At 42.9% G+C, this 17853-nt stretch overlaps 1 protein-coding gene across 1 annotated transcript; it reads left to right on the top strand.

Annotated features, from left to right (window-relative positions):
* Positions 1 to 587: 587 nt before the first annotated feature.
* LOC308038413 (D-beta-hydroxybutyrate dehydrogenase, mitochondrial-like) lies at positions 588 to 13851 on the top strand (the record flags this gene model as incomplete). Its single annotated transcript, XM_080340921.1, has 4 exons — positions 588 to 918; positions 8358 to 8510; positions 11218 to 11348; positions 13504 to 13851. The coding sequence occupies 4 exons, from the start codon at positions 588 to 590 to the stop codon at positions 13849 to 13851; spliced, it is 963 nt and encodes a 320-aa protein (XP_080197047.1).
* Between the last annotated feature and the right edge of the window lie 4002 nt (positions 13852 to 17853).

Below are 17853 nucleotides of genomic sequence, written 5' to 3'. Positions count from 1 at the left end.
TACCAAGGACTATTTATAGGCACCCTTGCTATAACATAGCAGACAGAGATCTGGGCCATAAGAACCCACATCCTCTTAATACTATACCATACAACTACTATAAAATAATAATGCAACTATATTAGAAATCCTCATCTCGCAGATCTAGAAATACTCATGATACTTTCATGTCACGCCCTATGGCTAGTCTGTAGTGACGGGACTGTGGGAAATTCGGGTGAGCAGAGAGGCTGAACTACAACACTGGATTTCAGCACGACGCAGCTCCCTTTTGACCGCACAGATCCAGCCGACAGGCCATCGCACGATGCTGACAGCCTGATTGTTGTGGTTTTTTTTCCAAACAAGCCACGAGTAGCACGGGGCTCAACAGGTGCGTGGCCGCCGGTGGGGAGAGACCAAGCCGGAGGCTTCACCAGGACGCCAGCTCCCTTCACCACCGCCGCCGCCCGGCCCCAGACCCGCAAGCCCGGGGGCGAGGGCGGTGCCTGCGGACCGCCGCTGCCCGGGGGAGGGGATGGCGGGCGGGCAGGGCGCTCCCCGCCGCCTCCCTCCCGCCCACACGGCGCGGCGGCGGCGCGGGCAGCATGTGGGCAGCGGCCCCTCTCCTCCTCCTCCTCCTGCTGCTGCTGCTGCTGGCGCGGCTGCGGCGGAGCGGGGCGGTGCCGCTGGAGCCGGCCGGCCGGGCCGTGCTCATCACCGGCTGCGACAGCGGCTTCGGGCACCTGCTGGCGCTCCGCCTCCACCGCCTCGGCTTCACCGTCTTCGCCGGCTGCCTGTGCCCCGGCGGCGAGGGGGCGCGGCGGCTGCAGCGAGAAGCGGGTGCCGGCCGCTTGCGCGTCCTGCGGCTCGATGTCACCCGCGCCGGGGACGTGCTGGCGGCCAAGGAGCTGGTGCTCAGCCACCTGCCCGAGCGAGGTGAGGTGAGGCGGGCGGGGATGTCCTTGGGACACGGCGGTGCGAGCCCCGCTCTCGGCTACCGGAGCTCCGGGGCGGCCGCTCATCGGCCCGGCCCCATCCGCCGCCTGGGCGAGGCGGCTCCCGGGCAGCGGGAGGGGCGGGAGGGAGGAGCAGGACCGGCGGACACGGGCGTCCCGAAAACGGCCCCTCAGTTCGCCTGGGGTTTGGAGGGGGCTGCTGAGCAGGAGCTGCCTGGGAGGGTCAGCTGGACTGTCACTCGTGGCTAGGAAGCGGTGTCAATAAGGGTGCTTAACTGCAGTTACTGCTATCAGTAATAACAACAATATTTTATATTAAAAAGTGCATTGGTGCTTGGCTAAGCAGTACACAAACCGTGGCCTATCCAAAGATGCTGACAGTGGAAAATAGGTGCGCTTTTCCCTGTGCCACAGGTGTTACCTGTCTGCCAAAAAAGAAAATCCCCAGTACAGGGATCCCTGGGATCCCTCCCCAGGTATCCAACAGAAGGAAACTGCAGGGAATGCAAAGAACAAGTGTGCACACAGAGGAGGCAGCAGGAAGGTGATGTATTTCTGGGCATGACTTCTGAAAGGGAGAATAAATAAAAGAAATTTCGATAAGACAGCTGCCTTGCCACATGGGACCAGCTGTTTTGTGGTACAACTTGAGGTTTGCCAAGCTCATCCCTCAAAGGTTTACTTAAAAGGAAACATGTCAATTATACACCCTACAGGGAACACACGCCTAGGGGAATGGATAGATTTTAGCTTGTAGAATCCTTGCAGACAACCTAAATCCTGGGTTATCCCTTAAGAACACATGACAGGGTGCAGGTAGTAGGATCAGAGTTACCTCCTTTCCTACTTAGGCTGCAGGGTGAGAGTCACCCAGTGTAATACCAGGGGATCCACTTGGCGCAGAACAGGCTTACTCAGGCTCAGAAGTAAGATTCCCTCAGAACTACAAACACCTCCTGCTCACACAGGGAATATAAGCAAAGAATAATGCATGCAGAATGATAATGAAATGCAAGGCCTCTGCCTGCCTGGTCTATTAGCATGTTGGGAAAGGGATGAAATCAGAAGGGAAGTAAGAAAAAGCCTAGATGCTGCTCAGTAAGTAAGTGTATTTATGGTTGATCTTGACCTTATCTGATTAAGAGGCAGAGCCTTCCCCTCTCAGGCTCTTTCCCAAGCTGCAGAGACAACACAGATGAGCCTTACAGGCTCAATGGGGACTGGGTCACCTGAAACTCTGGGTTACAGACAATTTATCCTGTAATTCTGTCAGTTTATGCAATGATGGTGTTCATGCTGTCGTGTAGACTCGAGTCCACAGTTCAGCACTAACTTGCTGGTTGTCCTTGCTCATAAGTGTGTGGATGTGCCTTCAGGTCAGGGCTAATCACATGAGCGATGTCAGGGCTTGCTGGAGGGGCCAAGAAAGACAAAATCTAGTTTTATAGTGTCAGATAGCACATACACCATTTGGGAAACTCCCAATTATCAAGTAATCGTCCTCCTAAATTTATTAAATAAAAAAGAGCAAAAAGCTATTTTAAAGTCTGATATTAATGGAGTGAATGCCATAAGTCTTCTTCATAATTTATAAAATATATGGACATACATTTTTTTATCGCAAGTGTAATGAAACTGTGAGGATACTCATGTAGAATATTTAAGCATAAGACTTTAGTAGGAGTGGTCCTTCTTGGCATCTCTGAAAATAGATGCTTTCTTTGGCATTTTAACTTGATAAAAACAATTTCAATTTAATAATTCAACATAAGGTTAACTTTCTTATTAACCAATTTATTTTTTTTACATTCTGGTCAAAGATTTTTTTTTAATGACATTATTTTTCATTAGGAAAGAGAATTATGAACCATCTGTAACTGCTTTTATATTCTGAAAGTACCTAAAAGATGAGAAAAGGACGTTTGCTCTGCAGATAGCATTTTATCTGCTACTCAAAGGTTCCCAAAGCACGGGCAGCACAGCATGTGCCTCAATGTCCCACCAGTTAAAGAACTTTCTGTGGTGAAACCTTGGGACATTTTCCCTACTGGGTCATAGACAGGAACATCCAAAGCCTGCACCAGGAAACAGACCACACTGAAAATCAAGTACATGTTGGACATTTGTGGTAAGGAGAACAAAGAGCAGGTGGTGAGACCAGTGGACCGTTTTAAATAAGCACTGGACAGACAAAAAACCTGCTTTTGGTTTTTTTTTTTTTGCACAAACAATTCAAACTGATGTAGGAATCCAGGGTTGTGCTGAAAGGTTATAGTAGATCACAGATTATCTTACTTAAAAAGCTGTGAAAGCATCCACCTTTGAAATAGTTACAGTCAAAGTTCTGGATGCTCTTTTAGCTGGTAAGAACCGTTGGACAATTCTGTCTCTCTCTCCCCTTCCCTCAGAACAGGTAATTGTATTCAGCAAAGCCCTGTAGAAACTGAAAAAAGGGATGTGTCTCTGGGAATCACTACACATTTCCTTAGGGATTGTTCCCTCTCTGCACTTCATGGCATTTTTACTATAATCAGTTTAACTCAGGTACCACAGATTTTAAGTACATCACAACAGCATGCTGGACTTGCAGTCAGGTCACTAAAACCCTCCTATATCATTCAAAAAATGGTCAAAAAGAAACTCCTTTGGCAATCTTCAGGTTTAACAGTGAGTGTGTGAAGGCTACGCATTCCACACTGAAACCTCAGAAGATGTCACAAATAAGGAGAAAGCAGTTGAACAGCCATCGCTTTTTGCATACTGTGTTTAAATAGCTCACAGTAAATACTGGTAAAGAGTAAATATTTATTCTTTATGATTACAGTATCATCCTTTCCATGGACTGTGAATCTCAGACAAGTATGACTTGTTTGAATGCCAGACATTGGCAGATATGCTGTCTTCCAAGTCATTGTAATCTGATAAGCCAAAATTTTGTCCTTTATCTGAAATCTTTCTTTGTAGTTGATGAAAATACATGTTTTCTTGCATTTATTACACCTCTCTGCACTATTTTCTTCCCTTCAAACTTGCAGAATGATTTTGCTTATATTTTCATAAAGTCTGTTGAGCCTGGTCAGCATCACATATTGTTTTGTACTAGACATGATACATGCACAAGGTAAGAAAGTCCCTGTCCTGAAAAGTGTGCAATCTGCTACAGAGGGTTCTCCAGACAAGAAGCTGGCAGCGAACAGAGGCTCAGAGAACTCAGGTCCATCCTGAATCTTGTTCTTTGGCAGATTTCAGTTGCCTCAAACCTAGACCCAAGTTGAAGAGGCTCTACACTGTAGAGCCTGTATTTTTTGCCTAAAGTCCCAATGAAGAAGTTAACCGCCTCATTGTGGACTCCGCTGGACGCAAGAGTCACTCTCCCACTGAGTCAATTCACTGCATGGAAAGAAATAAGAAGTTCCTGGGTCTGGGGAAAATGAATCCAAGAAGCCTCAGTCGGCAGTTGCTGATGCTAAGAGAGGTCATCCAGGATGGAGGAATACTGCGCTCTGGCATTTTCCTGTGCCTGCAATAATTTCTGCTTTAAGTAGACTATTTAGTATAAAATGTACAACTAAATATCAGGAATAAACGACAGTACTCCCTACACTAGTTATGCCGTAACCATGAGATAAATAACCCAAACTCCACCTTATCTTCTCTGTTATGCCACAGTAGAAATCCAAACTACGGCTAACACAACTAGCTAGATATTGGACCACTTCATAGTTTGTTTCCTTGTAAATATTTGTTCTATTCTAGACTGTAAAATTATGTCAGTCTGAAAGGATGGCAAATCAATTTCCATAGCATGTAGCTCATTCTCTATAACTGTCTCTCCTGCCTTTTTTTTTTTTATTTGTTTTTTATGGCTTATGCACCCATTAAGATGACTTTCTAAAATATTTAGAGTCCTTTCTTGCTTAAAAAGAAGAAACTTCTTGCACTTGCACATTAAAACCAAGATGAAGTAGAACAAGAACTTTGGAGCATGTTGATTTGCAATTCTCTTAAGCTCTAAAGCAAACCTCATTTTTTTTCTTTTTCTGTTTAAAACAGGAATTCCCTTCCTTGCCTATTGTGAGTGGGTGACATGTAGCTAGCTAGAAGGGAGGGATATTAGTTTTAGTCCTGCATCCTACTTGTGGGTTATTAAATACTCCCCTCCACTTAATTGTTATTTCCTATTCACAGAATCTACCCAGTAGGCCCATAGTACCAGACTTCCTATTCAAATAGACTCATCCTTTCAATGAAGATGACCACAACATAATATCCCGAGCAAAGGCTGGTGACTCATGAGTGTCCGTATCTGAAACTCAGGAGTCTCAGCTGACCTGTCACCACCAACATCCGGCATTGCCACAGACAGACTGGCTTGTTCCCTCCATTTTTTCCATATGAATATGGCAAATCACACTTCCCTTCCTTTGCCTGGTTTCCTCTAGTATTGGATTGGAATCTTTCAGGAAAGAGCCTGTCATTTTTACAGGGGCTCAGGTTTAGACAGAAACTCCAAAGACACATGAAATCAAGAATATGTGTTTGAGTTTAGAAAACGTGGCTAAACTCAGATATTATCTTAAGTTAGGTCTCCTAAAGTGATTTTTTAGATCTTTTAGCTGTTAGATCTTTTTAGATCTTTTTAGCTCTTAATCTTTGTCCTCGGGATCCATTTTCCCAACACAGAGATCACTGAAAATCCATTTGACGTCCAGTTCTGCTTCCCAGTTTATTTATTCCCTGCCTGCTGTAGCATATATGGTCTGAACACCCCTCTTCCGAAATTGTGCTTGGACTGAGTTCTGTTTTGACAGTCTAAGTAATTTTTCTTTTCCTGATCAAACTTCAGCTGCTTTTTCCTAATGTGTCTGTGCATGGACACTTTCAGGAAATGCAGTGTCTTTCTCCTTCTCGGGTTCAGTTCTTACTTGTGCCTTGTCCTTCTAGCTTTCCATCTAAGGACTATACTTCTCAGGTTATCTGAGCTGCATTTGTCTAGGCAAATATACAATATATTTTGTATGCACATTTATAGCATTAATTTTTACCACAAACATTTCAGGAAAGGAAGACCAAAGCTGATTGAAGTATCCTGAGTACATAGCTGGGCAGGTTGTTTCTCAGGAGGTAGGAAACCTTCTGAAAAAGTGGCATAAGGGAATAATGAACTGTTTGTTATTTGGGTAGAACTTTGCAAATTGATTCAACTGAACAAAGCGGCAGGAAAATTTGTGGAAAATATCAGAACATTTCTCACTTGGGAAGGCTGAAATGTTCTGAGTAACAATATGTTTTGCTTGAGGGCAACTAAAATGTTTTGTACTGACCCCAAACAAAATATCTTTTTATGTTTTATTTAATCTTCTCTTTAAAAAAAGTCTGTTTCAGTTTAACTCAAGCAAGTTTTTTGCCTCTTTTGATTTGTCATCTGCACAGAAAGGAGCCATTATTTTGTGAACTCTGCCTGTTTGTGCACGCAGGCTGGCCTTCCCACTAACCGCATGGACTCTAGGAAGGACATGAGCGACAGCTGACAAAGCGCTGGAGAGAAAACTCAAGCCCTACAAGCTAAATTCTGTGTTTCACAGTTTAGAGAAAGAGGAAGAAAATCAATTGTCTAAAGTTTGATGGCTGTGTTTCTGAAGCCCTAAGGAATTCAGGGATATGTGGAGCAAGTGTTCTTGCTTTGCTGTGCAGGATGCAGTGGCATTTAGGAAAGGTAAAGCTGAAAAGATCAGGGAACAGCTTTTACAGTGATGCCAGGCTTTAGTTTGTGTTATGTTAGATTATATAAAAATAAAGCTAAGTACAGAGGCCTCCAGCTTTCAGTAGAAACAGATGGGATATGCAGCTACGCAGTCCATCTGTAGATCAGATCACATGCAAGTACAAAATATTGATAATTAGCTTTTACAGAGTACTCTCTAATCCACTGGTCTTGAAAAATTTTACAAGGATATCAGTCCCGTGGGGTTAGTTCCATTTTAAGAAAGAGAAATAAGCTTACAGCTTTACAGACTAATTTAAAAAAAAAAAAATGGACTTTCAGCTTTAGCTGTTGTTGTAAAGGAAATAATGTATTAGCAGTTCCTAGCAGGGCTCTGGAAGAACCAAGATACCATGAAATCCTTGCAGGAGCTTTGTCAGAAAAGATCAGAAAGAGTTCAGCCCAAGGGTTTCTGCAACACCTTCACCAGGGTGACCAAAGGTCCCCAGAGAATCTCTCTGCCACCACGGGCACAAGACGCTATGGCAGGGTCACACCACACCCATGCCTCAGGCCCTGTGTCCAGAGAGGCACTGTTGTCCACTCTGCCTCTCCAGAAACTTGGGCTTGGAGATCCTGTAGGAAGCATGACAGAACAATCATTTGCCTCAGACAAGTACAAGAAATCTTTAAAAATGCATAAGCAAAATTTTCAAGGCTGGTGGAGACAGGCTGCAAACTTAGCTGCCTTCTCTGTGTATTTAGTTACACTGCTGGTCACCCTAGAAATACCCTCAGTCAGGATTTGAGGACAGAAATAGGAATGTTTTCAAAAGCACCATGTCGCTGCTTTACCATACATCTACAGATACGTGCTCTGAGGGCAAGAGCAAGTCAGCACGGTGTAATCAGCATGTTTAGGCAGCACATCAGCTCTGAACTGCAAGCACTCGACACTTCAACGAGAAAGCATTTCCAACAGTCGAGGTTATTAGCGCTCACATGAAGTGTTCTGTGGCTTTGGGCTAAAGGGCTTGCACTTGATGTAGAGCTGTGTCAGAACAAGCTTTGCTGCTGATACATTTCTGCTTGTAAACACTGGAATCTTACAGCATGTCAGGGGGCTGGGCTCCTATGGCTCTAAGACGCATTGTTATGTGGGGAGCAGAGTTGGGCAAGAGTACAAGATCCAAAAAATACTGTAGCCACTGACCTTACTCGGTTACTTTATGCAATGCTACACCCACGTACTTGATTCTGGCTGAGTTCAGAAGGAATCAAAGCTCCAGTCCTGAGCCAAAGCTCCAAGATTCAGGCTCCTAAATTAATCAGGCTCTTTGAAAATATTACCCCTTAGCCTTTAGACTGCTTAATATAATTTTCACAAAGCTGCTCATAGCATGCACTGGGATTAAAGTAATTAAAATATCATGGTACACCGCATTGGCGGTAAGATGTAGTCTCCCAGATCATGTTATTCATAAATAACTTAAGATGACTTTAAAGCGATTATTAAATAGCACTGAGAGTTACATAGTCCAGATGAAGAACACAATTATGTTCCTTCATTAGATAAAACGTGCCTGCACTTATAAGTAGAAAAGACAAAAAGATAACAATTAAAAAGTTGTTTCCAAATCACTACTGTTGTTTTGTCGCCTAATGGTGGTCGTTTTGCAGTGAAAGATGCTTGTTGAGACATTTCTCTTCCATAGGTTTCTGGGGGCTTGTCAACAATGCAGGAATATCAACATTTGGTGAGACAGGGTGGCTGTCTATGGAGAAATATGAAAAATTTGCAGATGTGAATCTCCTTGGGAGCATCAGGACAACTCTGGCATTTCTTCCTCTTCTAAGGAAATACAAGGGTAATGCTAATCCACTGTTATTTAGAGTTGTAGAATAATTAGCTTACTATAATCAGGGTAATGTAGCATCTATAAAAGAAGCCTTAATTGTCTCTCATTGAACTGAAATGACAGCTTCCTTCTGAGTGGCCTGAAAGAGCAACTTGATCCTGAAAAGAGGGTAAAGCCCTGAGAGGAAAACATGCCCTTAAAGATTCTGTCTTTAGAATATACAGAAAAAAAGTAATTACAAATAATGAATTATCTCAGTGATTCAAAAGAGAGAGAATGCTTACAGTAGATCATTAAGCCCAAGCAAGACTTTTCAAGCACTGACAGTCAGAAAACACAAAGATCCAATAAACTCCTGCTTATCTTTATTATTTAGGCTTTACTATTTTACTGTTTGGCAATTAGGAGAGGAAGGATGATCCTACAGAGGTGAACTAGAGACATCTAACTTCCAGTTCCAGGCCTAGCAAGATCCTGTGACCTTTGCAGGAAACTTCAAGTATGTGAAACAGTACTGTACAGAGATGCATGGGTATTGAATGGGATACATTCATTTGCATGGACCTCCATATGCATGGGCTTTATCCTTTCTTCTGAGAAGAAATGGTTCAAATAGCCACCTGCAGCATGTCTCAGTTGCTCTGCAGTTTGTTCCCTACCTGTCGCTAGAAAGATACCCTTTTCCTTTCTCCCCTTTTTGCTTAGCTTGTCTATTTAAGTTGTAAGCTCCTTCAGGTGAGGATTTGTTCTGTGTGTATATAGCACCAAGCACAGTAAGGGCTAGGTTTCTTCCAGAAGCCCCAGATGCCACTGCTGCACAAAACATCAGTAAAATAAAAGCATCCCCTTTTTGGCTGCTCTGCTTCTTCCTGCTTGGTTGCCTTTGGTTGATGATATTCTGATGCAAGAAAAAGAAAAGACACCTTTAAATACTGCAAACTGTATGTGTTTTTGTAAAAGAATGTCCTATTGTATATACCTGGTGTGTTACGTGGCATTTACATGGGGAGACGTCACATTTTTTCTGTCACATTCCACTTACTACTAAAACTCTGTGATACTGATACACTGGAAGCATTTGTCTGACTTCGTGAATTGCAAGGGGTTACTTTGAAGCAAAAGGGACTAATTGTGTGTGTGATACTCAGCACATGCATAAACTTTTAGAAGATTTGGGTTTGGGTGTCTGCACACACAAAATACCTTATCTTGAAAGAGTGCTCTGCATGTCACTCCCGGCTGTCAGTGCTGCCTTGATTAACTGCGCACACTATTTTCAAGTCCCATCTATGTAGGAGGAGAAGCCAAAGTACTTCTAGGAATAATCTTTGTCCTGTTCCCTTCCTTGCTGGGTCAGCAGGACAGCTAAAGCTCATGTTTTTGGGAGCAGCAAGTGACCTGTTCAAATGAAAAGCCTGAATTACGGATGTTAGAGCATTCTCCTAGGAAAGCTCTCTTAGGCAAAGACAGAAGTGATGTGTCCCACATCCTGGGTGCCTGCCCCAAGTCACTTAGCTACTGGATAACAGAGGCAGAGGTCATCCTACCATCTTGCCAGCCAGCAGCTGTGTTCTGAAGGAAGCATCTGACTACCCCTACTCCCAGAAGAAACTTAAATATTATTAATATTTGCAAAGGAAGGTATTGCCCTCCTAAAATTAAGTGTCCTACTCTGAGAGAAGCAACATCTCCCCATAACTTTTCCAGATGGCCAGGCCAGCTGATGCAGCATCTTTATCAGCAAGCTGGTAGTCGTTCTGTTATTGTGTGTAAGATTTACTCCAGACACCGTGTAGGAAGGCAGGGAACCTAATTCAAAATGACAGATTTCTCTGCATTCTCATTATACCCTTTTGATATCCCACAAGCCTGTGCCATTTGGTCAGATTGGGGCACAGACGCTATCTGCATCTGTGACAGCAACTACATTCTCCATGTTGTTAGCAACGAGGCCATCTTCTCTCTCACCTCTGGTATTTGTGTATCCACATTCACACATTTCTTACTCCATGGTGTGACTATGTGATAGAAGTTTACAAGTAAACAACAGCCCAGCACCTCAAATAAGAAATTTCTGCTATTTAATGCATGCCTGAACTTGGCAAGAGTTATAATGGGGAAAGAAAGCAGCACAGATCAGGGAAATCACAGAAAGGCAGCGTAAGGCTGCACACATTCTGTCAAGTCACCTTCCTCTGGAGCAGTTATCACTGTACAATCTGATTTTGGCTTTGTATGCACAGCTGTAAGCCAGGACTCAGTGCAGAAATAGTGGTATGAGTAGTCACATATCCACCACAAGGAAAATCATCATTTCTCCTCTGCACTCCTCCTATTACTAGCATTGATCTTTATTACTATTCTTCAGTCTAAAGTTTTAAGGGGACTGCTTTGTTTCCAGTTCTTTCATCCTGTGTCAGACTTGGAAGGACTCAGCAGGAATAAGCAGCACGTTGGGAATGTGTTACGCTTTGTCTGGCCCAGCATCTGTCACCAGATGGAAGGAAGGTTTTTGTGTGAAGTTCTCTGCTTTACACAGCTTGGTGCACTTCTGTGCTGGGACCTCACACTTACACAGCCCAGCTTTGCCATACTATGTAGTAAAACAGCATCATACTAAATACTACTTTATTAGCAGCTCAGAAGACTCAGGTAAATCACTTCTATGATAAAGACTGAGAGTGAAGCTATGTTATTTGCACTGTTTTCTTTCCAGGACGCATTGTTTTCATGTCCAGCATTATTGCCTATTTTTCTCTGGGAAATGGCATTTATTCTATGACCAAGGCAGCTATTGAGAGATTCTGTGATGCTCTAAGACTGGAAATGAAGAAGTTCGGTGTTCGGGTAAGTGATGTAATGAGTAGCTGTTGTGTGAAACTCCCTGCTATTTCCAACATGGATTTTCGTCTGAGAAAAAGAAAAGTTTCACTCCTGAAATTTCCTACAGAGCTGAAATGCATCTTTTTTGTGGGGAAAGAAGCAAGCCACTTGCAGAAACAATACCAGATAATGGTGCAGGGGTGTAAATTTTGGTCAAGGGAAACAAGCACATGCAAAATATCTTGTGCAAAGCAAGTGCTGTGCATCTGAATTACAAAGATAAAGATCTGAGCTGAATCCAGGGGTACAGCTTCCCCTTGGAAAGAGGTGGTTTGTCTGTGGTTAATTAGTGAGCTGGAAATCACTAAGAATGGTGGACCTGGGTGATGTTTGCCATTCTTTGAAGCTGTGGGATAGCACTCCTCTGCTTTGTGCCAACAATCAGACTTCCACCCTTTCTCCACAACCTCTACAGGGGAGAAACTTTCCCAGTCAGGCCTGCCTGTGCAGTGCCATGCTCTGTGAAGAGCTTGTGACAGCTTCAGGGAACTGAAACCTTCTCTGGGGTGGCTGCAGGAGCAAAGAGCCCAGGTGTGAGCGACATGCTTGTCACCTACCTGAGGGGTTCTTTCTCTCTCCTCTCACAACATCAGTGCTTAAAAGCTCCTTCCTTTTTGTGGGAATAGCTACACTACAAGAGGCAGTATCACGCAAAGTGATGTTTTTATTCTCTAAACCTAAAAGCCTCTAAGAGTGCTCTTAGTGCCCTGTCTAAGCAACATTGATAGTCAAACCTGAAGCTTAGATCACTAAGTAGCTTCACTAGGCTTTTTCACTGCAGTCACTCCATTGCTGAAACACTTCTCAACCACCAGAAGTCTTCCCTTGAGGATTTATGTTGGTATACCTCTTATATACACAGATTTACAGTATTGTTCATAAGCTTTGTGTTGGAGGAAATTACAGCCACACATTATTAACTACCCCTCTCGGATGAATATAAACCTATAAAATGCAAGTTATTTTACACATCCTAATTCCACACAGCACGATGAGGATTTGCACCAATTAGCTGAGGATAATCTCGAATGCATGGAAGAGCTTAGTTTAACAGGTTAGCTACTCCGGTCATTTTGGGATTTTTACTGTTCCCCCACCTCCAGAATAGCCTCAGCACACAATGCAGTGAACCAGACTGCCAGACATTTCCACAGTATCTATGAGAGTTATTTTTCTGTTTCTCACTGTATGCAAGGCACTGGCTGGCCTTTGCCTCAGAACCTGCCCTGCAAAGACCTTGCAGAAGACACTATCCCTCTTCCCTGTGCTCCCCTTTCTCACCTTGGCTTGTAGTCTTTAGAAATCAAGTCAGTTAAATGCCATGGAGTTTTTAATGTTGGATATCTACAAAGTTTTAACAAGCCCACTGCTAATGGGGGAAAGACATGCATCCTGTAAGCACTAAGCCTGCTCTGAAATTTCCCAGAAGCCTCAGAAGTTAGCAGAACAGTAGCAACAACACATGCAAAGAGAACAGGCAGAGCAGTAAAGGATTTGTGTGTTTTCAATTTAAATCCACACGCACAGAAATCTATGGAAATTTGCCAGCGACATCACTGAGAGCTAGACCAGGACCTTTGGTCCCCTCTGTACTTGGCTGAAAACACCTGTTTTAATTACACCCACTTGGAGAAAACAGCTATTTTTTCCCCAGAACCTTCTAATTCCCTGTAACATCTCCTTTTGTCCCAAACTGGGGCAAAAGAAATTACCAATCAGGAGATTCGCCACTGAGGGAAAAATCCAAAGTATTCCACTTTGGAGACATCAAAGTCATACTGAAATGCTTTGTCTCACTATTGTCAAAACATTTATACCATTAAGCATTCTATATGAATCAAAGATGCATTATTGCATTCTGTGAAGGTATGCTGAGTAGTCAAAACAAGAACATTAACATCAGAGTGAAATGAGGAAGTCAGAATAAAGCACCTCTGCAATGTTTCACAGGAATATATTTGATTTCAGTCAAGTTTTCAAGGTTAAAATTTCAACAAAGCAGCATTGTCTGGAAGAGATCTGTCTGCAGAAAGCTTTTGATCTGTTTTACTGACTATCGTATTTAATTGAATTCAGAGTGACTGATTGCATTGTGGTAAGTTTTACATCTTGCTTTTAGGTCTGTATTATTCAGCCAGGAAATTATGCACGCTCTACAAAAATTCAGCCACCAATCAGTGCCGAAGAGATTTGGAATGAACTCAGTGAAGAAGAAAAGGCAGTTTACAATAAGGAATACGTTCAAGAGCGGGCAAACTTCTTCAACAGCATTCTCAGTGAAGGAAGCACTAATGGCAATGAGGTTGTAGACGCTATGGTAGATGCTTTAACATCTCCTGCACCGAAGGCACGTTACATGGTAGCAAAGCTAAAGGAAAAAGCACTGGTGTTTGTGTGTGCTTTATTCCCAACTGTTGTGATGGATTACTTTATGTCTTATGCTCTAAGTAAAGTAAAACTTGCATAGCCTACATTGGTACTGTTCAGTGATTCAGGCCGGGCAGTTTTTCAAAATGTGAAAGCCAGGGCTCAATCTAACACCCCCAGAAATCAGTAGAGTGGCACCAGTTAACTGATACAAACTTCAGGTGGTGTCCCTAATCAGAAATGTCACTTTTTCATTGGGAGAAGCATATAAGACTCCATGTAAAATTAACACATTTTTCTAGGTAACTTTACTTCTCCCATGTGGAAGGAAAAACACATACGTCCACTTATGCTGCTTTATGTATTGCCTAGAAAATTTAATGCATCTTTTTCTAAAGCAATACCAGGTTACTGTGTTGCAGACATGACAAAGTGGAGCGTATCCTACCGGGCCATGGCATACCTGAAATCATTACAGCAGACATGAAAATACCTTATTTGTAGGAACCTGAGTAGTATGTTATTATTAATTTGTTGAGATGTTAATGGAAAAGTTAGGAATGAGCACTAGACCTTGAAATACTTTAAATAGAGTTAAAGAAAGCTAGGAAGAGTTGGACAATAAAGTTGTAATACGGAAGCAAGGTCTTGGCTAACTACAGTTCAGCACTTTTTCAGGTGTTCTGGATGGATCTGTATCAAAGCCAGTATGGCATGGACTTTGGAAAATAAGTAGCATATTCCATTTACAAATTAATATTCCATTCTAAATAAACTCTATCTTTTATCTAATGTCTGGATTAATCGATGTGTTAACCTAAAGTATAGTCAGAGAGCTAAATGCCAAGGTGACAGATATCAGTATGCAGTAGCAATCTGCAGCTTAGAAAGAACATATTTAGCCTGAAGCTCTGTTTTTGCTACTCTTATAGGGAATAAGGTCTGATGAAAAAATATCTATTAAAATGAACAGGAAAACTTTCATAACATGTATTATGAGAGTAATTGAGCAGAGTGGCTTCATTAGCAGTCTCTTACCAACTGATGTGGAACAGCTTCCTGTTTTATACATACACAGTTTTAAATTTGGCCTGGTTGTGGCATGGCACAAAATCCAAGAACTCTGGGACCAAGAGATCCCAGAATAATTGGCATCCACTGTGGTGACACTGGTAGGTACAGAACGGCAGCACGGAGCATTAGCCTTCGCCATGCCAGGTCTCTCATATCAAACTGAAGACTCTGCTGTAAGTTGACCTAGTTAACTTTTTGGTCTGAACCAGAAATTGCGTCCTCTACCTGGGATATATTTCGTAATGTATTGAATTCATTACCAAGAAAAGTTCCTTTCCCTTGTGGTGGGTAATTGGGCAGTCTGAGTAAGAAACATAGGCGAGATGAGCAAACGGCAGACTATTACAGGTCCTCTCCTGATACACTCAGCAGCGGACCAGTCATCTTACTGCACCTTTTTTAGCTTGTGGAACATCTTACTTCTCTTCCTAAATGCTGGACCCATCCCAAGAGCTCACACTGGTAAGAGGACAAGCCAGGGCTCCCACCTGTTCCCCTGCTTGTCAACAGCAAGATTATCAGATGATTATCATGCACTCTCCTCATTTAACCACAACTGAGCCAGGCCAAGCAAGGGAATAGGAACAAGGCTTATTCCAACTGAACCAATTGATTTCTTTGTATAGGAATTCTCCCTGCTTGACCTCGGGGATTTCAGCAGCCTTACATCGCTTTGGAAGAGTTGCTTTCATGCTCTTAGCAATTATTTGTACAGATTACCCTTCCTTACAGTAAGTAGGCACTGAACTCAAAACAAGCAGCTTTGAAACCCAGATGTTTCTCCATCAGACCCAGGATCCATGTGCTTCTCTCTGCCTCACAGACAATGTCGCTTTCCATTACATGATCTCCCTTCTATTTGCATTTCTAAAAGCTACAGCAATAAATTGTTGCTGAGACCCAGGACCACCAGAAGACCTGCCTCCCCAATACTGACCACATGAAATACTTTCACCTGAAAATCCCTGCCTTATTTGCTGTGTATGTGGTGAAGAATGTGATCAGTATTTCAGTAGCCTCATGTAACACCAGATGAGCAATACTCCAGAACATTTATTCCACGGTCTTGACAACTAAGAACTTGCAGTGTGTATTGTCTCACATGGGATACAGTGACAGGCCAGATGAGAGCGGGTGGGACAAACGAAGACAGTTTGTATTTTCATTGCTGTCTAACCTGTCAGTGTGGAATCTAACTGAAAAATAGCTACAAAATTATTGTCTTACATCTCTTCTTCTTAGCTTTTTAATATTATGATCTGCATATAAAGAACTAATTGAGAGAGGCGGAGCTTCAGTTATTAACAGGCCTGATGCACTCCTACTGAAAGTCATCTGGAGTCCTCCCACTGTGTTATACGGGCTCCAAGGTACAGTGTTAGATAAGAAAACCTAAAAAAACCCCACATACCAGGACTGATTTCAGACTCCCTGAGATTAATGGAAAGAGATCCTCACATGAAATGATCACAAAAGGGGTGCAGCACTCCCTCCTCTTCCACAGGTCTGAAATCACATAACCCTGAAATCACCTTTACCTCAAGTCAAGGTGCAAACCCATACAAGAAGCCTGTATTTACAACATCCAAAATAAGCAACAGTTGCTGTAATTTCCAGCTACAAACCTGTAGGGTACGTTCGACACTCTGGGCAGTTTGCACTTTCCTTAGTGCACAGAGTTACATCTGTCTGCAACCTCCTACTTGTATTCCTGCATTAGGTTGGCACTCCTCCAAAACTGAGCTGTCAGCCAAAAAGAGCCCAACACCTTGAGGCTACAGACCTTGGAATAATTTTCTCTGGTGAGTTTTATTTATCTCTAAAGACAGGGACTACTGTAAGTTTCTCTAACAGGATTTTGATCCTGTTTATTTTGGAGTTGCTGCAGTACCCTAATACCAGAGCAGCAGGTGGCAAGGCAGAGAAGCTCCGCTTTTGAAGCCACCGTGCTTTGAAACATCCAGCTTTTGAAAGAGCATGTTTTACTTCTTGAATCATGAGTCCTCGTTATCACTCTCAAAAAGCTCATAGAAAGATGATCACCACGAGAAAATAAATCAAGCGTTTAAATATTCCTCCCCAAACACATGTGCGCTTAGACAGACATCCACACTTGAGGTGAAATACCAAGTACCTACACTTGTTAATAATGTGGTTCCAGAGTTTCCACAATTTCCAGAGTCAAGTCATGTGGGTGTTTCAGATAGAATCTTCAGTTATTTTCCTAATGGACTAAATTTCAAAATACATGCGCTAGCTTTTCCAATGTGTATTTAATGTGTGTTGCTCCGCAAAGTGAAAAAAGGAGAATTCACCTGGGCCTTAGGCCAAGACCCACGTGTCTCCTTGTTTGCGGCAATAGCAGAAAATCTTACACAGAATAGGCAACAAGAAAAAAAGAGGAGAAGGGCTTGGATGCTGTATTTTCCAAAGAGGAAAGCAATCAACCAAGGCAGAACAGCACAAGACTAATAATCCAGCCAACTCATACTACAAAGTACTAGCACAAAATAGCTACTGTACAAATGGCACTCCTTGCAGGGGAAATAATGAAATGCTTTCTGCTAAAACGATGCTATCTATTGTTGTGACTCACCACACAGCCTCATGCCTTGCGTCACCCGTCCTCCCGAGCCGTTGGACATGCATCCAGCTCCGCGTCACTGCTTCTCTGGCAGGAGAGATTTCATGTCAGAAAACAACTTTGTTGTTGAACTTCCCGATGCTAAAAGTGTTCTGCAAATAATTCAACAGCCAGTCTTGGCTGGGTCCGAGACAGATGGTGTCACTGCAGCACCCGGCCTCTCTGCCATTATCCCACATGTGATTACTGAGCCCCATGGAATCACCAAGGGCCAGCGGGTTTGTGGGGGCTGAAATCAGACACTAAAGGGATAGAAAAGAAGCACAGAGAGCTTGAGAAGCCCCATTGTTAGTGGTGTTTGTCTTCTAGAATGACTTAATGCTTCAAGTCCCTTAAACAGTTTCGGGTATTTACTCCTATTTGTTGGCACTGCCAGGTTTTCTT

Source organism: Nesoenas mayeri (assembly GCF_963082525.1).
Source record: "Nesoenas mayeri genome assembly, chromosome: 3".
Classification (NCBI taxonomy): Eukaryota; Metazoa; Chordata; class Aves; order Columbiformes; family Columbidae; genus Nesoenas; species Nesoenas mayeri.
This window is presented reverse-complemented; position numbering and strand designations above follow the sequence as displayed.